At 35.6% G+C, this 25,082-nt stretch overlaps 1 protein-coding gene across 14 annotated transcripts in view; it reads right to left on the reverse strand.

Annotated features, from left to right (window-relative positions):
* The window catches only part of PCM1 (pericentriolar material 1), a 43,817-nt gene that overhangs the window by 18,187 nt on the left and 548 nt on the right, over positions 1 to 25,082 (reverse strand). For 7 of the 14 annotated variants that reach the window (XM_085305491.1, XM_085305492.1, XM_085305487.1 and 4 more), the window contains exons 2-21: positions 21,526 to 21,644; positions 20,634 to 20,879; positions 19,514 to 19,786; positions 18,778 to 18,948; positions 18,466 to 18,582; positions 14,506 to 14,683; positions 12,874 to 12,983; positions 12,223 to 12,439; positions 10,740 to 10,941; positions 10,281 to 10,457; positions 9,379 to 9,536; positions 8,928 to 9,142; positions 7,126 to 7,280; positions 6,915 to 7,044; positions 5,714 to 5,848; positions 4,012 to 4,202; positions 3,338 to 3,535; positions 1,984 to 2,206; positions 1,710 to 1,855; positions 291 to 487 (exon numbers count right to left, since the gene is read on the reverse strand). In XM_085305491.1, coding sequence (XP_085161617.1) covers positions 291 to 487; positions 1,710 to 1,855; positions 1,984 to 2,206; positions 3,338 to 3,535; positions 4,012 to 4,202; positions 5,714 to 5,848; positions 6,915 to 7,044; positions 7,126 to 7,280; positions 8,928 to 9,142; positions 9,379 to 9,536; positions 10,281 to 10,457; positions 10,740 to 10,941; positions 12,223 to 12,439; positions 12,874 to 12,983; positions 14,506 to 14,683; positions 18,466 to 18,582; positions 18,778 to 18,948; positions 19,514 to 19,786; positions 20,634 to 20,879; positions 21,526 to 21,621 — 3,535 coding nt within the window. In that variant the 5' untranslated portion in view covers positions 21,622 to 21,644. Of the gene's footprint in view, positions 1 to 290; positions 488 to 1,709; positions 1,856 to 1,983; positions 2,207 to 3,337; positions 3,536 to 4,011; positions 4,203 to 5,713; positions 5,849 to 6,914; positions 7,045 to 7,125; positions 7,281 to 8,927; positions 9,143 to 9,378; positions 9,537 to 10,280; positions 10,458 to 10,739; positions 10,942 to 12,222; positions 12,440 to 12,873; positions 12,984 to 14,505; positions 14,684 to 18,465; positions 18,583 to 18,777; positions 18,949 to 19,513; positions 19,787 to 20,633; positions 20,880 to 21,525; positions 21,645 to 22,252; positions 22,274 to 22,384; positions 22,440 to 25,082 lie in introns of those variants that run through there. The other 7 variants (XM_085305488.1, XM_085305496.1, XM_085305493.1 and 4 more) reach the window with 5 other exon arrangements.

The raw sequence follows: 25,082 nt of genomic DNA on the forward strand, positions 1-25,082 counted from the left end.
TACAGTTTTTTCCATTTCAAATTCAAGAGTAAAAGTAGATTAGTAGAATACAAGTTGGGTAAAGAGAACAGGAACATTGTATCCAMGTCAACAGTAACTCTATAGCTCTAATAAGAACAAAAATTAGTAACGCATTGCTGTTTATAGGTATTTTAAACCAAAACAAGTGGTGAAGTTTTAAGAAATCAAGTAGAGGAAAAAAAATCACTAAGTCCCACTTCAACATTAAACCACTCGTTAACAGAAATTTTTGAAACTGTACCATGTTTCATATTTGTACTAACACTCACCTGGAGCAAAGGAAGAAAAATTAGTAAACCCTGGTATGTTAAACAGGTTCATAGGTTGTGGAGGAAAGCTGAAGGGACAAAAAACAGTAGGAGATGGAGGTGGTGGTGCACTACTGCCTCTCTCCTTTTTTGATGGCTTCTCTTGACACTGTTGCTCTTCTTGCTGGCGCATAAGATCATTCAACATTTGCTTCAACCTTGAAAACAAGCAGAAATAAGCACCCTGGTGGTGGGGTGGGGTGGAGAAAAACTGCYTCAAAACTTGAAGTGACACAGAAAACAACTTGGTAGAAATAAGATAAACAGGAGAATATTGGTACTGTGGAAAGATAACAGCATGCTAAAAAATAATTAACATAGAACTTAACTGTGTTAGAGTAAAATATTTATGAATTGAAATTCTTTGACCCCACAGTAAGTCTAATATTAGACTTACTCAGTTAATCAACGTACTCACAGTGGCTATGACATACTAAAGGAAAGCTGTGAGTAATTTGAGATCCATATTATTCCACCTGCCTCAGTTTTCAGTTGCTGTACATAAAGAACTGTTCCTTGATTAAGCTAGTCAAAATAAACTCCACAGGACAAGAAACAACTCTTACATAATCCTGAGTGACAAATAGTAAGAGTTTTAAGATCAACTTTAAAAAAAAAAAAAAAGGCAACCTAAAAAGGAAAAATTAAATAGGCATATTCCCAGATGCAAGAGATTTGCAAGTGGCATAAAAACTCCTTTAAAACATAAGATGTCATTAACCATGCAATATTGACCAAAAGACAAAACAGGGATAAGGAGCTTGGACTTTCGAACAATGCATTAAGATGACTATCAAATATACATACACATACATTCAAATAATGTACTTTCTACCTTCTAAATTTTTATATAAATATACACACACACACATATATACACACACACACACTTCATGTATATATATATTAAATAGTTCAGAAAGTACATCCAATGAATGATGGGTAAGCATGAACTCCTACTAATAAGACTAAAAAAGGACAGAACATTTCCACCATCTTTCCATAACCACTACAATCAGGAATCTTGCTAAGTAGTCTGGTAAATAATAATAAAGGCACAAAAGCAGCATTCAAGGAAGGCAAATCTACACTGAAAAAGCCACAGGAAACTATGTAAGTAGTCTTTTGGCAGGTATCTCAACACTTGGCTCTTTACAAGAGTGACTCAAGAAACTTCCTGAAATGTTTTAAAGTGGTGATCGAAGGAAAAAAAGGGAGGGGGGAAACCCTCCCCAAAGTCGTACAGAAATTCCAAATTCAAAACCAACTCAACTTTAACAGAACATTTAACCATTATCTAACCTATCATTCATGTAACTATGTTCTCTGTTACTGAAATATTTCAAATTACACAATTTAATATTAATACAGACAACAAACCTTTGAACATTATTCTGCTGCCAAGTCAGCTGAGTATAACACTGGTTTAACTGATGCATAATAAGATGCACTTGTGGAGATGCAACATTACTAGGCATCATACTGTAAGGGCCCGTAAGTAAAGTCTGTAGTAGGCAAGACAGGGTCTGTAAAAAGAAAATACATGTCAGCAACCCAACTACAGAAACCAGAAGTTATTGCTGGAAAGATTTAGAATAAATAAATAAATAAATGACAAAGTAGTAAACAAAACGTAATTGTTCTTCATATCTACCTGCTGATCCTGCATCAAAGTTTGACAAATGCTGACACTAAATTCAAGTTGTTTCTTCAACTGGTTAATCTGCTCTTGCCATTGTTCCTTTTCCTCCACATATGAAAGTTCAGACACCCACCGAAGGTTTTCTTGCCGTCGCATGCTAATGTTTTGCTGCTGCCTAGTCTTAGACAGTGGACGATAATTTCCATCTGCTGAAAGAGGACGGCAATTCTTCCATCTAGGGAAAAGAAAAAGAACAAACTACAGAGAAAGAACAAAGCTAACGTTTTAAATTTTACTCTTGTTTCAATTATTTACATGACATTTCAGTTAAATGGCAAAAATTCACTTGGCTCAGGCCATTTTAGTGTACTAGCCAATCACCAACATGAGTTTGTCAACCCAACAACCCAACAATATCCTGAAACACTACATTACAAATATACCAGTTTTCAAAAAAAAAAAAAAAAAGAACCGATAAAGATGTTTCTGGCTCTTGTTCTCAGGATTGTACAATACTGATTTTTGATAAGTGCTCAATGAAAGCCATCAGCACAATACAAYGAAAATTAATGGACACAGGAATTGAATAGAAGACCACACAGACTAGTATCCATTAAAATAATTTTGGGTATCAAAAGAACGGAGATAACCAATTGAAAGGATATATATTACTTTTAACATGCCATCTTGCTAAGTCACCCAAAGATCAATAAGGAAATCAAACAGGTAAGCAAGAGCTAAATATTTATGTTAATTAAAAAATAATTTCAAAAAAGTAGAATCATAGAATCAGTCAGGTTGGAAGGGACCTCTGGAGATCATCTAGTCCAACCTCCCTGCTCAGCAGGGTCACCTAGAGCACGTTAGACAGGGTTGCATCCAGGCAGGCCTTGAATATCTCCAGAGAAGRAGATTCCACAACCTCTCTGGGCAACCTGCTCCAGTGCTGTACTTTTCAATGCTGCCAAAGCTAACAAATGCAAAGTAAAAACTTCAGGGTTAACTTTTAATTCTTTGTATTACTGAGTAACAAAAACAAACAAAAAAAACCCCAAACTGATCAACATTATGGCAAGAATCTAAGCTGACTAAAACAACATGGGAACATAAGGAGTTACTGTAACCCAACTACAGAGCTCAATGGCAAACAACATTTAACATGCCTGAAAGCAGAAGTCTAGATTAGTTACACACATCGCAGGTGCAGAGACTACGATGAGGAAGTGCCACTGGACAAAGCTCACTAGCAAGTAGAAAAAGTCTCACTTCGCTGTAACAATTCTTTCTACTTAACACAAAGCTGCTTCTTCCACCCCCCTTCAAATTTACCCTGACTGGCATCAGGCCAAAAAATAATGCAACTAACCTATCCTTGTCTTCTTTAACACAAAATGTACTTTCTGGTATGTTATTACTAGGATAAACAGAGAAACTGTCATTAGAACTTGATTCTTCATCATCTTCCTCTTCTGCCTGACCAAGTCCATCGGAGAGATAACCATCTTCATCTCCATCCTCCTCATCCAGCGCACACTGAGTAGAACCTCCCCAGGTTGCCACTGTCCTAGTGAACATTTAAGACAGAGGGGTGTTTAAGGTGGTGGAACAGTTTTTATTTTTAATCAAGCTACACCAAAATCAGCAGCTTGATCAACATCATCTCACCAGTGCTAAATGAAACTGGTGTATTTCTGATAGCAGGACAGTTAATTTCCAGTAAGTCTTTTCTTTACGACCTTACTATTCTTATAAATGCAGCAGAGATGAGGAAACAATCTGCTTTGAGCATTTGACCTTTTTCACACATTCCTTCCTCCTTATATAATTTTCACCATCTACAGAACAGGGGAGACTAAATATGTTGCTAAAACCATACAACTGGCAAACTGTCAACTAACAGTCACTTTAGAAGTTGAGAAACTAATTTACTGTTCTATTACATCTCATTCAGCTCTCACATGAAAACAGGAAAATGCTCCAAGACCAACATTGTAGTAAATATAGAAGCACCCACAGATGCACAGTGACTCATGTTCTTACTTTTCTGTCCTACTCTGCTGTGGAGTACACTGAGCTTCCGATCCCTCGCTTTTAACAGATGCGGCAACAGTAGATATTGTTTCTGCTAGCTCTCTTCTCCTCTGATGTTCAGCCATTAAAGCTTCAAGCTGCTTTCTTCTCTGTCGCAACTCTTCTCTTAAAATCTCATGTCTTCTCATCTCAGACCATAACTATTTGCAGTAGAATACAKAATGTATCAGAGCATAAACAAAAAATCTGAATTAATACATGGCAAATTCTCAACATTTAATCCTACATTGATAAAATTTTGTTCAGGCATTGGTATCATACTGTAACTGAAGCCACACTGTAGCAAGCTGTAAAATGCACATAGTAGTTGGTATTTATTCCAAATAATTTAAATCTAAGAGGGCAAGTATAGGCAAGATTTTTTTTTTTTATGAAAAAGGATGCACATTTCACGCAACACTATTTATGAAACACCTCTGTACATTATTAGTTAGTGCTAAGTAGCGAGACAGAATATTATCCTCTGGAGAAACCTGGAAATAGTTATCAGTGAAGCAGTTCGCACCAAGTACAGGATACAAGAAAAAAAGCCAAGCATTTCTGCAATCTGCAGAAACATCAGGTTGCAGTGTGTGTTTGAAAAGACTTAAGGAAGCAATGGGTTACGAAGAAGAGCACCTGAAGGGTCAGGGGCAAGCAGGAAGAGCCCTTATCTACTTTAAACACAGTGAAAGCACAAATGGTAAGATACTTTTTACAAAAGCATAACTGGTGCAACAGAATGGTATAATGTATTAGAGGAATTGTATAAATGAACCAGACAGGAAAACGCAGATGTTAAAGAAAAGACAAGTGACAATGTACCAAAGCACGAAGTTTGGTGAACCAGATAGTGGTGATGCAGCTAAGAAGCTTTCAAACAAAAATTCAATACTCAGATTTGGACAATTAACAATCCAAACTCTCTTTTAGTGTTCTCTATAYGCATCAGCACACTTATTTTAGAGACAATTTCTTTTTAGCAGAAAAAAAATCAGATCTTTTATTAATAATAGATAATTTATCTGATAATGTTTACTTGAAAAGAAAGATCTAGCTTTTAATGACAGTAATAGAAGCATTGTGCWATCAGCCTCATCAAAGCCTCAACACAAATTTAGACAATGCTGATGCAGCTCAAAGTTCATTTAAGAAAAATCTCAAATATTTTTGATTCGTTTCTGATATCTGGTCTAAGCAGGAAATTTGTTTTCACATCTTTCTGCACCTCTATAAATAGTACCATAATTTTCAGAAAGACTAAGTAACATTCAGATCTTTATTTAAAATTTGTGAATTTGGGTGAAAAAAGAGGAAAGGAAGATGTACAGAAGTCACCTATATAAAGAACATATTCTGCATTTCAAATAATGTTATCATTTTCTTTATGGATAATTTCCCTCTAGAATGCACCATCAGATATCTACTGTACAAATTCAAAACTCACTTAACTTTTGCATTTGACAACAACTTCTGTTTCTGGGCAAAGCATTTTTGCCAGTTCAGAGCAATATTTCTTCCCAGGAAGAAAACAGAAATTATACACATTATATTAAAATGGCTTCTATTCTACTCTCCATACATTTTTTTTTCCAGTATTTTGTAAGTTATCTAGAACTCTTTTCCCCTATAAGCCTTTCTCAAGGCACAGAAAATCTCAAGTATGAAATACCTCATTGCCAACTGGTACAGATTCATCAAGTTCAAGTATAGGCTTGACAGCTGTGTTACTCTCATTCATGGCTGGAGTTGAAGTTGCTGGTGAAATCTGTCTATTTGCTGGGCAATTACCAAGACTAGCAGACAACTGAAAGACAAAGTAGAAATGCAAAGTACAGTAAAGTAACTTTCTAAAACCTACGTACTGTTAATACTCAACTCATTTCAGGCTTCTTAAGACAGCAGAGTTAGTATTCAACAAGAAAAGTTTTTTCTAAATAATGTTAAAAAACTTACTCCAGAGCTCGGGCAGTAATAGTGTTATAGATGTGCTATAGATGAACACTACTGGCCATTTACAGCTCACTTCATAATATAAGTTTGCCTTCAAAGACTATGAAGAACAACACTGCACAACACTAATTTTGAATACAAAGTGTTTATCATTATTACAAGACATGATATTGWTTTAAAAGACCAGGTCCTGAAGAAGTTCTCTTATAAAAATCACTGATAATACAAGGTTCCTCAGTAACACTGAGGAAAAAGTAGAAAAAAAGCATTTTTGTGTCATAAAGCAAAGGATAATTGAAGAGAAGCATTAAAAAAAGTGCGCGTGTATGTGTATATTTTAAGTGTATAATTTTATCTTAAAATGACATATTCCATAACCATCCTATAATGTAATTTWAAAAAAACCCAGCCTTTGGATGAGAGCACATTCTGAAAAATATGCCTACATAATGGTAAGCAAAAAACTGGGAGTTAGTGTGCTTCTCAACACGATCCTCAAATGTCTATTTCTGGAAAGAAATCCAGATAGCCAATGGTTAATATCAAGAGCTAAAATGCAGTAATTACAGATATAGATAGAAAAAATTCAAGTTAAAAACAGATGGCTCTCCATTCTTGAAGAGATTAAACTAAAACCACACAACTTTTGAAGACTACTACACCAAAACTAGGAGACCAGTACAGAAATCTCTGAGCAAAGACTTGAGAGGAACACAGACTAGACAAATTTCTTGTGCAGCCTTAGAAATCCAGCATTTTACAATACATAAAATAAGAACTACCAAATGTACATTTTAAACACCAATTTTTACACTTAAAGCAAAAATAACAAAAACCACCCAAAAAACAACTGGTATGAAAGATACTTGATGTTCCACTGCTCAACAGCTTAAGATAGTTAAGAAATAAATTCTACCTACTTGAAGGTCAGGACAAGCTTTCTGTAATGCTTGAATTTTTTCCTGAATTTCTATCAATTTTCTTCTTTCTTCTTGCAACTGTTTAAGCTCCCGTTGCTGCTGCTGTAGCTTAGCTTCATAAAACTTCTCTCTGTAAAAAAGTTGTTTTTCTATTACCTTGGCAAGAGGTTTCATAAAGACACGATTTTAATATCCTTGGATAAAAATATACCTTGCTTTTTCATTCAGTCCTACATCTTTTTGTAGCTTGTTGGTACCAGCTCGGGCATTGTTTGGTTGTTGCTTTGTCTCCTCCGTGTCACCCAAAACCAAGTCACCCATATTAGATGCGCTGGCAACTGCTCCTTGAGGTTCCAGATCATCATCCTGAAAAGTGAGGCAGTCAGAATATTCTCAAATTGGTACACAGAACTTAACCAGTTTAATTTCTCAAATTAAAAACATTTTTTAGAACTACAGTTTTTCTTTAGTTCAGATTATAAGGCAGGAAGTTGAGATTAATCTGAAGTTAGAGAGTTTATACTATTGAAAATTCCAGTATAAACAAAGTAACTTATCTCTCAGTCTGGGAGCATAAGCATAACTGAGTTTTATTTTATACCTATAACTGAATGGATAGAAACACAGGTATGACCAAAAGAAAAGGAGAGAAGAAAAGGAAAGAGGAATAGAATGAGAGTAGAATAAGGTGAACAACAAGATTGTTTAGTTACTGTAGTCACGGTTAAAACAGAAACAAAACTACTCTTGAAAGTCAAAGTAAGTTTTTTGAGACAGTCTTCCACATGGTTCTATATTATATTTTTCTTGGATTTGGTGGTTTTTTATTTTAAATTCTCCACTTAATCTGAAAACGTTAAAGCTGCAGCTGCTTGTGGTGTTTTCCAAAACAATCTTTCTTAATACAGAACCCACTGAACGGGAGGGATCATCATCAGCGATGATGTATGGTAGAGCTATATATACCCACAGTACTATTATGTAAAACCACTAAACTAGTAAATGTGAACGAGTAAACGGAAGATTGAAGACACACCATGAATTGAAGGAAATTTAAAAAAGCATCTACATGATCTCTATTTTTCATTTATATTATTGTATAGGTAAAACCTTTAGAGCGATCCTACATACCAAGTCCGATCCAGATGCCAAGAAATTTTTGATAGTAGTATAATCATGAAATAACTAAATAGTGTTATAYTGTAGCTGCTACCCAAGCACACGTTTTAACCGAGATTGATTTTAGAGTTCTTACATACAAACTTTTCATTTCTGTGGTATCTGTATGCACTCAATATGCAGAGACTAAATTATACAGATGCTTTTTGTAAAGACATGAAATTCAAGAAAAGTTGTTATTTAGAAACATCATGAGAACTGGTGTGAGGTATTCTAAAAAAAAAATATATATATATATATATATATATATATATATATAGTCAGTTCATAGCTAGCCCTCAAAAATCTTTTGGAAAACTTAAGTTTTCCTCATTGACGGAAACAACATTACAGAATCTAGGTTTCCAAAACTAAAACTGATGAATATTCATTATAAGCTAAAAAGTAAAAGCATAGATCAAGGTTTGAAAAATATTAGGCTTATTGGGAAAATGTTAATAATTCAGTGTTGAGCCTAGGTATTAAGGTCATTCGGGGGTTAGGTTTAGCTCAGTTGGTTAGAGCGTGGTGCTAATAATGCCAAGCTCGCGCATTCGATCCCCGTACAGGCCACTCGTTTGGGGGTTGGGGTTGGACTAGATGATCTCCAGAGGTCCCTTCCAACCTTACCAATTCTATGATTCTATGATCCTTATCTTAAGTCAGTAAGCCTTAGAAAAATTCAAGATTTAAACTTCAAAAGCATCAACCTCAACTTTAGACAAATCAAACATTATCTCCCTTCCCCACTTTAACAATTAACATTTTAAATATTAAATAGAGTTTTTCCTTATTATAATTTACACATATAATAATGAATATTACATTTTATGCAGATTTATATTTACAGAATACCTGCACCATAGCAGCAAGATTTTGTAGCTGTCTAAGTTTCTGTTTTGCAGCTATAAGCCTACTGATCTTCTGCTCAAACTCAGCATCTCCAGCAGCATCCCCCAGGCTGCTTCTGTGGCTAGATACAGAATCTTCACTAGCTCTATCTTCTTCAACATCATCATCTTCACCTTGGGGAAGATCGACACCTTTGTCATCCTCCCTATTATGACAGTCTAGAGGGGGGAAAAACAAAGCAAAAATCAAACACTACCAATGACACAACATAACTTGCTGAAGTCCATTAATCAATCATGCCATCTGCAATTATTGGACTTTGGAGAAATACCAGCTTAACATTTAGACTTTTGAAAATTTTGCTTGTCAGACAAGGTTCTCCCAGATTTTGTGTGGCTATCAGAATTAACATACACATTAATACTTGAAATTATTTTAAGATTTTAGAACATACCTAGAGCTGAGGTTATTTTAAGAGTCCTTATATTAGCAGCAGATCGGTTATTTATTTCACAGTCAGTATTAAGATGTCTTCCGTCTCTGTTATTAGCTCCACATTGTAAGTTTGAGTTGCTATTCATTTCACTCCAACTACTGATTCCACGAGGGTTTCTAGGGCAAAATACATTACTGATGTTAACCTTTTAAGAACAGACACCAAGAAGTTTCACTGCAGCCTGTTATTTTAAAAACATTTCAATTGGCTGCTATGGAAATGTCTTTATAATCCTTTATAAAAATCTATCTCTAATAAAACCCATTTGAAAATTAGTCCAGATATTCAAAATTTCTCAATACACATCACTCCAATATTTTTTACCACTCAGAAGCAGCTGTGGATTATTTTCCTGCTAGCTCTACAAACAATAACAATAACAAAAGCTATTCAAGGTGTATGTCTACATTACAAAAGTTCTGTATAATTCACAGCAAAATTACAGTGCACTTCTGTGCAGTGAAGACCATCAATGCACACAGTGGTCTTGTTTAAAAACAAACAAACAAACAAACTATACCTCAGCACACTCCTCTAAACTGAAATTTCTTTCATTCTAGTTTTCTAGCCTAAACCTGTTAAACTTCCCAYGGAGTTCTCTACACAGTTCATTGAAATCTATAATTGCTTTGGATTTAAGCAAAGTCATTTGTAACGATCTCCAAGTTAATCTACATTTGTTGTACAAATAAATGATCAATAACTAATCATCTGTATAAGAAAGCTACGTCGAATTAAAATTTTGGAAAGCTAACATAATCACAGTATTAAGTTACTTCTGGTGGATGAAATCATTTATTGCTTCAGAAAATGTGACAACTCAGCTACAAAACTTTAGGATGATAAAAAAATATTATAACCTAATATTCGTAACAGGCTGTGGATCCTCATGTTCAGAATCACTTTCAGATTCTTCTGTTTCTTCCTCTTCCTTAGTGTTTTCATTCACAGCATCTGTCATCATATCAGATGTTTGTTCATAGTAGTGAACTAACTCGCGCAGCTCATTCAGCCTCTTACGAACTTCATTTAGTTTTCTGAGGAGAAAAAAGAACGTGCTATATGTTTTGTTCTATTAGTTGCATCTATATAAGCTGAAATGTATATGTCATCTATAATCCTTRAAAATTGTCATTTTCCACGTAAGAATCTTATGCTTAAAGCGCTGAACCTATTTTACTGTCTTAAAAAATCCAGTATAGTATAATACTAAATTAAGTAGATTAAAATATAAAACAGTTCCTTAAGAGAGTTTACTAAAACAAATTAATACACAAGGCTACTAAAGCACTCTACAGAGAAAATTAAAGAACTTTTACTGGAGCTTTTCTGTTGGGTTTAGATTGTCATCCTCTTCACTCTCATTTTGAGAAGCCAGATAATCAGGAGGATAGGGAGCACATGATGCCAGGCTGTTTGATTCACCATTGACAACAGTTACTATGCCTACAGGAGCAGAAGCAGCTGAAGTTGTACTTCTTTGATCAATACTTCTTTGAGGAGAACCTGATGCAGGAAAAACTACAGAGAAGAAATATATCTGATTAAGAATGGCTTGCAGAAAGGAGCTCACTTAAATGAATTACACTAAAATGTAGCTACAGAAAATACTGCCCACATAAGTCAGCAGGTAATGCTTTTTTCATTAAAAAGCAAAAACCCACACACTTCTGATTAAGTTTTGTGACATGTAATGCCAAAAGACAGACAGCATAATAGCCAACTTTCATAAAGAAGCCTTCCRTCAGCTCTTCTGAGCTTTATCAAACTTCAGAAATGGAAATTTTCATGCTGTGAATCTACCTGAGAGTTCTTATAAGAGTTTRTTTATGGTTGAATTGCTGTTGTTGAAATTTAACATTTCAACACGAAAAAAAATGCTAGCATCTTTTCCTGTGCTGAGCTCTTGCACCCATGTGCTTTAGAACATAGCCTCAAGATTTGACATCAGTTTACTTTTTCCAGCTACATGAAATCATATCCAAATGCATGCACATTATACATATGCATTAACCACAACTAGGAAGAACAGAGTATAGCGACATAATTGATTGCTGTTAAATCATAGTAAAATAGTAACCTATCCTAAGGAGTATGCTTCTAGCATCACATTTCTTAATGCTAACCAGAGTATGTTGTAATCACCCCCCAGGCAATTTCTAGCAGTAGGGGAAAAAGCTTCACCCGTACAAATACATTTCCAGAAACAGAAAATGAGAACAGCTGATAGTCCCACATGGAGGCTTCAAAGGAAGGAAAGTCATCTAAGGAAGAGATCAAAAATCTAGTCTGTACAGACAGCTAAGTTCCTCTGGTCTAGCGTACAATCCAAATTCCTGTGGCTAACAGAAGACAGTCTTTCGATGATGGAAAAGCTGGACCCATCCTATTGTGGAGACTATTAACTCCTGAAGTTCAGAATACATAGATATGGATGTACTGTGATAGAATACAGTTTCAAGTGCTTATGGTTATGATCCACAAGTAAGCTTTATCATGGACAAGCCTTGAAGAAAAAACAAATAAAAATTCTAGTCCCACAATCTCACATCAACCAACCTTAATAGTGTTATAAACTAAAGTGTTATTAGAGAAAACATTTGTTATCTGTATCTGTAGAGGAGGAAAGTAGAGTATTATACACAAAATTTCTCCATTAAGGAAGAAACTTACAGTACTGCATTAAAAAGCAGCTACACAGTATTGCCCTAGCACAGCTTTATCACCTGCTACAGTTAGTAATACTTCATTAACTAGTTACAAGTTACAATCTTAAAAACATATAATTCTGCCTATACTTACAGGAGGAGTTATTTAGATGCTGGTCACGAAGTGTATGAAGTTCTCCTAACAATTTGTCCATTTTTTGCTTTTTACCCTGCAACATTCGCATCTTGTTAAAAAGCTGTGCCTTCTCATCTGACAGATGTTCTGATGTTGAAGAATTCCTGCTTTGTGAAATCTCTCTGGTAAGCGAAAGACTTTCTGCTTGCCTTCTATTATCTGGCACAGATTGTGTCTAAAAAGAGTAATTTCATTTTTATTCAGAGTACTGTGAAGTTTTTCTAGTTACCTTCTTCCAAAAACTAAATAGAAGAAAAAGAAACTCTCTTCTAGGCCTGCTAGGCTCAAGAGCAGAAGAATTTCTATGAAGGGAAACAGATGCTGAAAATAGTCTGATGATATTCCAATATATTGTAATACAGACATGTTCTCTGTGAAAATCTAGAGAAGTACAAGCCTGAAATGTGGATCAGTCAACAATAACCATCAGTAACACAAACATGCTAAGCTTTCACGGTTTTAAAGAACCCCAATTACTCCATCAGTAAATTCATGTAAGTGACACCAACATTTAACTGCACTGTTCAAAAGAGTAAGAAAAATGAATGCTGCTGAAACTCTAAAAAAGCCTGTGGAAAAAACTTGTACAAGTGCAATGCAAGTACTGACCTGAGAATCATGAAGCTGGTTGTGAAAGCGCTGAATTAAGTCATTCAATTCTTCATTCAGTTCTGATGTAAGACTTACTCCAGAAACACTACCTGTAGTCTCTGTTACAACTGAAGATTTGAGAGAAAAAAAAAAAAAAAAAAAAAAAAAAAAAAAGAAGAAGAAGAAATATTTGCTTCTGGCAATGAAATGAAGTCTATTAGATGAAAATATTTGGTTTAAGAGCATTAATATATTACAGCTTTTAAAACACAACAGCAATTATTTTGTAATGTTGTGTCCTTCCCACCAACTTTACCCTTGAGACACTACTCGTCTTACAGGAAAAAAAAATCACCATCAAGTCAATACACTTGTCTTTTGTGGAAAGTTATACCAAAGGACTTGTTTTTATAGATCTGTTCTGTGTTTTGCAAAACAGTCAGCACAAAATAAAAACAATCAAGTTGTGGAGGGTTGATGGAAGTCTAGCTTAGTAAAAGCAAATCAAATTGTGGTTACTTAGTAAATGTAATTTTACTTCCTTAAAAAGTAAGATACTAAGCTTTTATCTTGATAATCTTTAGAGCTGAAAACAGTCTCAGGGTTCTGTCCTTCAAAATCCCTTAAAAGAAGAATGCATTAAAACAAGAAAGCTTCTCTCCTGTTTGTAAGCTCAGATCCAAACAGTACTAAGATAAGGAACTGGTAGATGAGATGCCCAAGTAGCTGACATTTTCCCCTCCAAATATGAACCAGTAATTCACAAGAAAATTAAGCAAAAGTAAGTATCATTTTACTTCATAGAAAATGACTTAGTTTCTCATTTATTTGCAATAGTTTAGTCATTTTCAATTTTCAAAATGCTTATTTTACACATTATTTTGCCCTATGCTGAATTTATCTCTTTACATTTCCTACCCTGCAGTTCTGGCACGTATCACCTCTTTAAATATGGCAACACAGACTAGCTGTGAGAAATTGCTATTCAGAGTGACTTCAATGGTACTGTGACAACAAGAACAACATTAAAAAATATGAAAATGAAGTCCTAGTTTATCATAAATGAGCATAATTCCTACCCACTTTATCAAGACAGGAGCAAGTTTAGTATATTTGGGGAAGGTGGATAAAGAAGATTCCATCACAGGTCTACTACTATGCAGCACATAGGAAAAAAAGCAGTTACTAGAAGCCATTTGAGAAAGAAGCAAGGATGATGCCTTTCACAAAGGCATCAGCTTCCTTTGCCTTTGTGGCAGTTTTCTACAGGACCTCTACTAATGCCTCTGCTTTTTCTCCTGCACTCAATTCTATAATTTTATTAACCAGTTCCACTTTCTTTCCTGTCCTTGAGTTAATACACTGTGGGAAAACACAGCAGAAGCAGAAATGTTCAGAGCAAGGAACCCGAGAGACACTTTTTTTTTTTAAAAATGTTGAAACGTAGAATTTGCTGCACGGTTTTAAATTGCCACGTGTCATTTTACAATGCTATGCTGTCAATTCTTTTCATAAATAGAAGCCCTGCAGTTAAAAAAAATATATTTAAAAGACTTAAATGAGTAATGACTTTTTAATCAACAATTCCAGATTTAATGAATTAATCAGCATGCTAACCTAGCTATCAAAATATATTCTCATGCCACATACCAGAATCATCCATGACAGCAATTGCTTGTTCTGCTTTATGCTGCAGAGCAAGAAGAGCTGCCTGTCTTCCTTGAAGAGCCTTCAATTGCTCCTGCTGTTGTAACATCCTTTTCAATAAATCATGCTGCTTCTTCAAGTTCTCCAATTCCTCTTTTGCTTCCTGTTGAGGATCTCTGGCCTGGAAGAGATGTAAGATTATCATAACCATGATATTTTGTTTGATAAATATTAGTGATAGATGTCTCAAAACAAACAGTACTTCAATAGAGCACTTGAAATAGAATCATCAAGCTGGTAAGTGTGAAAAGGTGAAAACAAAATGACTTGGTCTTTCAGGTATTTTTTCAGTCAAAGAAAATAGATATATTATAGGGAGAAGCCTGCTATCATTAAGCCATGCCTTTAAAAAAAAAAAAGTAATCAAAATTACTAACTCATGCATCCTTCTGTCCTCCTAATTAAATATTCACAAAAGAGCACAGCAAGCTTTAACACTGTTATAGCTAACCAAGATAAGGCACAATATTGTGGAGCTACCTATCAGACTAGATCTAGACTAATTTATTAGCCTAAAATCTCTAGCTTTTCAACAGAAAGTTTTGAGCAGTTATTCTTTTCTATAACTTACATTTGCATCTGCACACTATATTTTTGCCATATATGCTAGAATACCATAGACTCTGACAAATCAATGTCGAAACAAAAATCAAGCACAGAATTCCTCTATACAATGTTTTCAAGCATACAGAAATAAATCTGAAGGAACAAAAGCATGGTGTATAGTTAAAATATATCAAAAACAAAAGCTATTTGCTACCTCCCTTCCCTTCCCAATTAATGGCTGGAGAGTTGCCTCAATTTTTTTCAGGTATTGGCAGCAAATTAATTGCAGATATTGTGCTAAAATACTTAGGATCATGATCCAGCTTGAATTATCATATTCTGCAGATGAAAATATGGAAAAAAAATTTAAATAATTAACAACTCCTAACAGAAAGAACACTAACATAAAAAGCATCTTTGTTGCTCTACAAAGTGTTGAGTTCATGAGGTACAAAACTCTCTCAATGCAAACCACATTCCACACTGAACACCAGAATAGAAGCAGACATATTATCAGCTAGTTGGATATTAGGGAATGGTCAGCTTTCCAGCAGACAGGGGAAAACACATTCAGAATTTTAAACTTCTCAGACATGGTTTTAAAACATGCACTGCAACTGGCACTGAATACTCTTGTTAAATTTTCATCTTGTATGTAGAAAGAAGAGTAGAGGCAAAATACTATACACAATGAAATTAACACAGGAAGGAATAGGGAGATGAAAGAGTTTCTCACCTAAAAATCCAAGCTTTATCTGAAGTAACAGATGTACTTGAATTCATCAAAACACCAAATAGTTCTACTTTAGACTAATAAGTTTAACAAAACATTTAAACTTTTGATTTTGTTTTATGAAAATCATTAATATTTTCTGTCACAATAAAAGACAAGGYCACAGAAAAGCTAAATACAAAGTTTTATACTCCAAGCCCCTTAGTCTTCCCCCCTCCCTCAGCGACTTTTATAAACAGTTCTACAAAAATGTTTGTAGAACAAGTTAAAGCTATCAGTTCCCTAATTTACTTTCTCTATATCATACTGGCTTAAATTTGCTTTGGCAGACTATTAGTGTGAACATGCTAAGGGTCTGAAAACCAATTTTAAAAGACATTTTTCCCAGAAAGAGAATAGTAAAACTAGAAAGGTCATCTACCACAACAAAGTCAGATTATCTGCTGTACAGAATTGAATGTAATACTTTCTCTGTCAATTATAATCCTTCTCTTCTGGAGTGTCAACAGCTCCACACTTAGAAATAATTTGCACACTTCCAAGCAACTCTAGTTAGAGAAGATCCATCCAATGTAAAGACAGCTGGACACAGATAAGCAGGCCAAATGAGAACATTCATTGTAACGTGTTTGAAGCACATCACCAGAATTTTTTTTTTAAAAAAACAGGAGATATAAAATCTGTTTTTGAGGCTAAAATAGTATTTTGCAGTGTACCTTTGAAGATAATTATGCTCTTGCCTAWTAATCCTACTGGGCCAGACTTTCCTGTCATTCCGAGCAGCTCTGTCACTTTTCCCTTTAGGGCTTGTTGTAACATCAACATCTGTAACCTGCTCTTGTGAAGCTGAATTCCCTAGTTTATGCTCAACGCGAGGCTAAATGCTCAAACTAAAGATACTTCCTTTATTAAAGGGAGTATATTAGATTTTGAACATGTGCTGCAATTTAGAATGCATTTTTAAGTTACAAACCCACCCACTAACACCTTGTCATATACTGTAAGGTACTATTTCTATCAAATAAAATCTACAAGATTAAAGATGTTATTTTTAGCATTTGTTCTTAGAAATTTTGTAACAAGGCTCAAATAGCAATCAACCTTTTAAATACAGAATGAAAAAATTTACTCTTAATGTATTTAAGCCTAAAAAGAGAAATCAGCTGCAAAATTAAGAAAATAAAAAACTGAAATCCCTTTCGCAGAGATGAAGGAAAAAAAGCAAATTTAAGTTTACAAGCATACCACCTCTTCAACTCCATACTAGCCTTTAAAAGAATTTGAAAAAGTTGGATCTTCCATGTCTACAGTTTTTTCTTTACAGGAACAGAAAAATTTTTTACAAAACTAACTGTAATGATGAAGAATCATTAACATTTTAAATATTATTTTACTTCCAAGCACATGAGTACTTATTATCTGTGAAACACCAAGAGCATTAACTGGCTACAATAGTACTGGCTCACTAGTATTTTTTTCTTGGTGCAGTAACAGTATTGGAAGTTCTAAAGCATAAGTTGTTATTAAAACATTTCTACATATGCTACAATAATTGTTTACAACATTCATATAAAGGTTTTCACAGATAAGTACAGAGAGACATGGAGCTACTGGAGAGAGTCCAGGATAGGGCTACAAAGATGATCAGAGGGCTGGAGCACCTGCCCTATGAGGAAYGGCTGCAAGAGCTGGGCCTCTTCAGCCTGGGGAAGAGAAGACTGAGGGGGGATCTTATCAATGTGTACAAGTACCTGAAGGGAGGGTGTCAAGGGGACAGAGACAAACTCTTTTCAGTTGTCCCCTGTGACAGGACAAGAGGCRATGGGCAGAAATTGAAGCACAGGCAGTTCTGCCTGACCGTGAGGAGGAATTTCTTCCCTGTGAGAGTGACGGAGCACTGGAGCAGGTTGCCCAGAGAGGTTGTGGAGTCTCCTTCTCTGGAGATACTCAAGGCCCGCCTGGATGCAACTCTGACTACCATGCTCTAGGTGACCCTGCTGAGCAGAGGGGTTGGACTAGATGATCTCCAGAGGTCCCTTCCAACCTTACTGACTTCATGATAAGAAAGAATTAAGTCTGTGCATCTGATCCAGAACACTTCTTTTGAAAGACATCCATCTCTCCAAAAGAGGAGAGAAACTTCTGTGTTAGGTCAACACATCCACTGTATCACTAGATAAATACTTTAGCAATGGCCCACCACCAACTCATTTCTAATCCTCTCYTCAACCAGTACCAGTAAGTTTTCCCACTAACAGAAATAAGCTGATAAATAAGAAATTGTATAGAAAACTATTCCTTTCTACATCAGCCCAGAGCATCAATCTCTCTGCCAAAGTTCACATATAATTCTTCAATCTGTTTTGAAGGTAGATTAGAAAGGTTTAGAAAAAAATAATCAAGAAATATTGGTTTTGATACAGAAGCAACACATTGCTCCCACATTGAAAAAAACAAAACTGCACATGCATGTACACCTCCAGGAGAAAAGGTATGGGAATTTTCTATTTTGGATTGAATTGCAGATTACATCACTATCACATGAATCAGGAGGAGAGAATAAAAAAGAAATAAAAAACAGAAGTCTTCATTTCTAGCACCTTAATTACTAAAAGGCGGCTTACCGTGGTATCTGAAGCCTCAGACTGCACATCAATGTTTAGCGATGTGCTCTCAGCTATAGAACCAGATCCCACAGCTGAATCTATAGTCCGAACATCCTCCTCCTCCTTTTCTCTAGCCTGAAATATTTCAGTGGCATAAATCAAAAACTATATAAATGGGGCAGCAAAAATGAATCACGGAAGGTACTACATCTCAAAAACCAACACCCCCGGTAGCACCACCAAAACATCAACAGTCAACTCCTTTTTTAAAAAAATAATAATTATGAAAACTTACAGTGAGAAACAAATGTATTATATTCCCAAACTTACAAGCATCTTTTGCAAAAATTTCAGATAGGATTTCTCCTGCTCTTTAAGGTGATCTATAAGATGTGATAAACGCTCAACATTGGCCGATCTTTCATTTTTCTCTACAAGATCATCCCGCATGGAGCTGGCCTTAGCAATATAGTCGCGAATCTGAACTAGTCTGCTCACAATCTGTAAAGACACTGAAATTACTGAATGCATTCAGCTACAGCTTTAACGTATTATGCACAAGACATGGTGATAGCAACAGCAAGCTATTAATAAAAGGATAGCATACTAGTACCTTCCATCCTATAGGCATACTTCTGCAAGTGGTTAAAAGTCAATAACCTTTATAAGCATGCATAAAGTCRTAAGGCTGAAGCACAGGGCTTCTTGTCCATATAGGCTAAAATAGAATTAGTTCATATTACTAACACACAAAAATATTAAACTATGTAAGTATTTCCTGGAACCGTGTAACAGAGAATCAACCTCTAAGATGAAAATACTTAAATCTTTTACCAGGAAGTAGATTTCCAGTATTCTAAGACCAAGAATAATATATTCCTAACTCCAGTTTCGTATTTTTCTCAAGTAACAGCTGCCTTTTTGAACAGTGGGAAGGTAAATATTTGCAATAAAAACTGAATTACAAGTCACACTTTCTGAAAATTTAGAAAGATGCATTCAATAGTAACAGTGTAGTTGAAACCAAAAGGCCCTATTCCATAGGCCTAATAGGCTACATTAGTACCTGGCTACTATCCATAGCTGGCTCCCCTCTTCCATCTTCTTGAGTAGACACCTGACAATTTTGCAAGAAATCCTTGCTTAGAGCAGCTCCAAATAACTCTTTACATTGCAATGATCCCCCGCACTCCTTTTTTGGGGAACCTGAGGCAGAATCTTTGCTTTTGTTAGTGTTTATCTGCAGCGACAGGAAGTTAAAGGGCTTTCTGTTTTCATTAAGTTGACGTTTGTTGTTAGCAGCCGTTGCCCTGCCTTGAGAATCACTTCCAATGCTTCTCTATAAACAAACAAGGCCAAAAACAATTGTTATAATTTTTTTACTCAATATATTCTCAACTCTGATTAACTTCACTACTAGGATCATCTGCTCTGTAGTATTACTGGACTAATTTCAAAGTTATTTGACTATTCACTGACTAGCGAAAAGCTAGCTAGACAAAACGTTGGTGATCTTTGACATACTTCTCACATTTTAAGTTTTTAAACTTTTTGAGTAGCAGCTTGTTGCCACAATACACATTTCTGAAGAAAGTCTGCATATCAGTAAAGGTTCAATCTTTACACTCTAAGTCAAAGCAATGGGTCATATTTGAAATATTTTCACAACCCAAAACAGTTTTAACAAGAAACTTTGGTAGGATTAAGAAGCTTCTATTCTGAAATTGCTAGGACAAATTCATTGCTTGTTATTAGAATTAATCCCTCATACTTTCCACTGATCTGGACAAGGGAAGGCTTAACAAGCCATATCTCCAAGGAGAAAGCTATAGCTCATAAATTCATATCATACATTTCTCTACACTCTGAGAAGCAGTTTTTAATACTACATTTCTGCTCAATTCATGGTTACAACAAGGTTCAGAATCACAAATTATGTACCTTCAGAAACATACTTTCAAAATAAGATTACAATCATTTGAGTGGCAGATAAGCATGAACATCAGGCATAGAAGAGCAATGGTCCTGAACTTCACACAGTTTTCTCACATTCAGAACCAAAACTGTGATTTGGTTCCCATCGTGCTTTTAGGCTTTTTCTCTTAATACCTTAAGCTTTCTTTAGTGATCTGTCAAATTATTGAGAGACAACCACATTTATAATGTGAGCTAGAAATCACACAAACCTGATCCAGATCACTGAAGTTTATTCTTTGTTTAAGCCTTTCTAGTTCAGCCTGCTCTGGAACAGACATCTGGGTCATATATCTAGTGTGAGGAAAACTATGAGGAGTCCTGGTCTTTCGTCGTCCCATTCCAGGTGAGGACTCTGGAGATATATCATTAGTAAGCCTCGTTTCAGCTTCACCACCAAGTTTTTTCTTATTTTTTTCTGAAGGTTTGTTTGCTTTCTTCTGTTGACTTCCCCAATCCTTATGTAGAAGGAGAGGGAAGGAAAAGAAAAAAAAATACTAATCACATCTGTTAACAAATGTTTTGTCATACAGATTAAAAAAAGTTTCAATTCAATGAAAGGGAATTTATTTCCATTTTGTAAGTAAAGAGATACCAACACATAAGCCGGAACAATTAAAGTTGTCTAGAGCAAATGTTACACTATGGAATACCATTTTCTCCACTGCCAATAGTAAAATTAGCTAGTTAGGAAATATTTAATCCATTTTATCTTATGATGCATTTCATTAATTTCAAATGAAACTAAAACTGTATTTTCCTTGCAGAAGACTCTTACACAGTTTAGAACTTTTAAAATACAGAGTTAATTTTAAATAATTTTCTTCTCATTTCTATGAAACCTATAGCACCTCTGTATCTACCTTAATTCATCTCAAAATACTTCCCCATAAATACATCTGCAGACTTCATCACCTCTGAGTTATACATGTTGCTTGTTTACCTCTACTTCTCTTAACTATTTTATTGGGGTTTTGGACACTACCATGGAAAGCTGTACTGACAAGGTTCAGATCCTTGCGCTATTGCCTACAACTAACATAAACCATGTGTCAATTCCCACCTACAGAATATGTGGTAACTCAAAGCTAAGATGAACTATACCGTGTTGTTCAGTCGATCATCAAGGCTCTCATTGCTCCAGCTAGGCAAGTCCTGATCATTCATGCCTTCTTCAAAGGGACAACCTCCTGTAGCCATGACAAGCAGTCAATAAAAGGAATCTAAAAGGAACAGTTCAAAAAATACATGTTGTATTAAAATCAATTTACTTACAAGATCTCTAATCTGAGATAACAACAACATATTCTGATATTCCTTATGAAATAGAACCACAAGGCTGTTTTAGGAAACTAAACCCCAAGCATATCAGTAAGAACAGATACTACTACTTTTTTTTTTTTTCAGTATTAAGATGATAACTACAGAGCACCAAAAGTGATACTTGCTGATACAATACAGGAAAAACAGACAGCAATAAGAAGATTTTTGCTTACTTTTTTTACTATAAGTTAAAATATGCAAGAATGCTATGCTAATTTCTAGCAAAAATAAAGGAAAAGCGTTTGGTATATCTGTTGCTTTGCTACTCCGTGCTCCACAGAATGGTATACTGTGAAAATAACCTATAGCTTAGAAGTTTTTACTTTTACTTCTAGTTTTGACATAGATACCATTAAGAAAGTTGTTAAAGCTAGAAAGTCAGAAATAAGCATTCCTTTAGAGCAGTAAAAGTAGCTTGTTCAATAATGTACGTAACTGTACACACATAACAATAATGTACAGTTGTACATACATTTATATTTACATATAGACACCTAACTGTACATACAATTAGACTGCAATAAAAAACAAGCCTAAATGCTGCTGGCACAGCTCCACTGTACAAAGCTTCAAACTTGTTCCTTTTAGCAGCTACAAAGTTCTGTTACAGACATAGAAGAACAGTCTTGCAGAGAATTACTTTTCCACGTAGCTTTAGATGCGATGTTAAGACATGATCCTAGTTTTATCTTTATCTGAAAAAACAAAAAGGAGACAGGTCTAACCATTTCTTTCTAAACACTTCATTGCAACTTGTGTGCTATCAACTTCCGCACCAAGATTTCACACAGTGCAGGTGAAGAGATGACCTAAAACTTAAAAAGTTTTACTTACATCTAAGAAGTATTTTTATAATCTGTTCCGTTGGGGAGGGGCAGGAAAGCCCAAAATAAATTTTAAGGATGAACTATAATTCAACTGTCTTGTTTAGGAATACGGTATTTCACCAAAGTCACACAACACAGCTCATTCAGCAGGTACTCTTGTACTAAACAGTATTYTTATGCAAACACAATCTATTACTATAGCATTAAGGAACTGAGATCCACTAGGTATGCTGATTCCACTGTAACCATCTCTACATTTGGCATGGACCTAACTCACGTCAGCAGAATTAGGTGCAGGAGCTGAATTACTCTAACAGTCAGAATCACAATATAGGTGTACTAAAGCGCCTACTACTTCAGGAATAGGCAGACCTATGTCCTACTGTTCTTGCATGTACATTCCCAGCCTTCTTCGTTCCAGCACAAAAGTTCACCAGGTCATGCAATCAGAGGGTACTATCAAACAACCCAGCTTAGCCAACAAATGAAAACAAAATTAAAAAAAAAAAAAAAAGTCAGATGAGTTTTCAGCTGGATCATCTTGATCTAGCTATCTGTCCAACTGCATAAGCACCACTGTAGGTTCAAGGAAGGTGAATAAAAGTCGCATAACCAGAAGGGGTAGCAATATCCACATAGACTGGCTTAGAGTAACTATAAAAAACGCACCTTTTGTGCAATTTTCACTTAAGTGAACTGTCAAATTGGTTTAGAGAATAAAACAAACATAAAATCCACATAACATTARGTCCCTTCATATTCTGTTTTCATGTGCAAGTACAAGCATCCTGTGAAAGATTCACGGAGCTCTTCTACCAACTCAAAGTAAATTCCACAAACTTTCAAAATAAATGCGTAAATGCTAACTTAGCTTATTTTAGAAAGCAGCTATGAATATTTTCTACAGTTACAGATAAACTGCTCCACTGTGCAGATGTGCAAGATACAATATTTCAACTGGCATGCCATCCTGACCTATGCCACTAAGCATAATGAGTTCATCTTGACAAGATTAAAGACCATCTGGGTTTACAGTCAACCTCAGTAAGCTGTTTCCTCCATCACTGTGTTACATAATTCTACTAAAACTGTGAGAAAATGTGGKTTTTTTTCTGCCTTCCTCTAACAAAAAMCAAAGGGGCAATACTTATCATTGCCTCTGTGATACAAATAGCTTTGGTGCAAGTTTTAAATGAAATAAATGTTAACAGTTATCTTCAATCATCTTTGCTGCAGGAGTCTCTGATTAACTCTGAAGTAAGTTTACCCGTACAGATGTATTATTCGCAGTAATATTCTAAAACAAAGACACTAGGCATATGCCAATGTATCCCACCAAACACAGCTCAAAAAATACCAATATCCTTATTACTTCCTGCAAATGGATCTTAAAAGAGCTATTCTAACAGAAACAAGTCCTCCTCACATAGTGAGTCTCTAAACATTCACACTGCAATCTTTAATAGTTTCRAATGATTTATATTCATATAAGATTAGTATCACAAATCTACGTTGATATTTTATCTCTTCAAATCAGCTTAAAAAAATTAAAAGGTCCACAGTCGGCTTCTTCCTTACAGATGAAATTCTACAAGGAACAGTGCAAGTTTTTCACTCTCCTCCACTTAGCTAATTTGTATCTTTTCTTACATTTCATTTTACCAGTTATTTTCAGAAGAAATCCTATTACAAAAGCTTTGGTATTCTCCAATTGTTCTGGTTTTGCTTCCGCCAATGCATCAGCAATCTCAGCATCTTACACATCAGAGCACCTGAAAGCTTTGCATTTCTGTATGAGCACTCTGCCTTAAAAAATTCACACGAAACTCGAAAAACTTTCTAAGAATATTTACTATTGTAATTATAACCTAAAATAACACAGAAGGTTAAAGTCAGAACATATGTAAGATTATAGTCACATACATTCGTGCACACAACAGCAATACACAAATTGGTGAGAAACACAAATAGAAAACACACTAACAAATCAAAGACATATATACATTTTAGAAGGCTTTTTTAATAGTGGAGCTATGCTTTTGACATTTATTTTCCCTAAAGCGTTCATCCGAACTGTAAAAACTCTAAAAAGCGCTCAAGTTTGCACACAATGCACACAAAAACTTTTGCGAAGGAAAGGCTAAGTGGAAAACACGAGGCTGTAAAAAAGCCACGAAGCAGCCACAGACACTGAAGGYGGGATGAAACAGTTCTTTAGATTCCAGCTTCATAGGTATGCCCTCCTCACTGGCATTCATCAAGGAGCAACTCACTAGACCCCGACACAGCACTGCAGACCACCCAGTATAAACAAGCGCGACAAGACAACGGAGAAGGCGTCCGCTGTTCCCGCGCTGCGCACCCACAGCCTCACGCTAGCAAGGCGCACGGAGAACGGCAAACCCGGACGCGCCCAGAGCGGGCCGCCCCGCAGCGGCGGCCTGGAGAGCGGCGCCGCGCAGGCCCCCGGGCCTGCCCCCGCTCCGAGCGCCTCGGGCAGGAGCGCGGCGG

This window comes from Rhea americana, unplaced genomic scaffold (genome assembly GCF_003343005.1).
Source record: "Rhea americana isolate MKP2758 unplaced genomic scaffold, rheAme1 scaffold_221, whole genome shotgun sequence".
NCBI lineage: Eukaryota > Metazoa > Chordata > Aves > Rheiformes > Rheidae > Rhea > Rhea americana.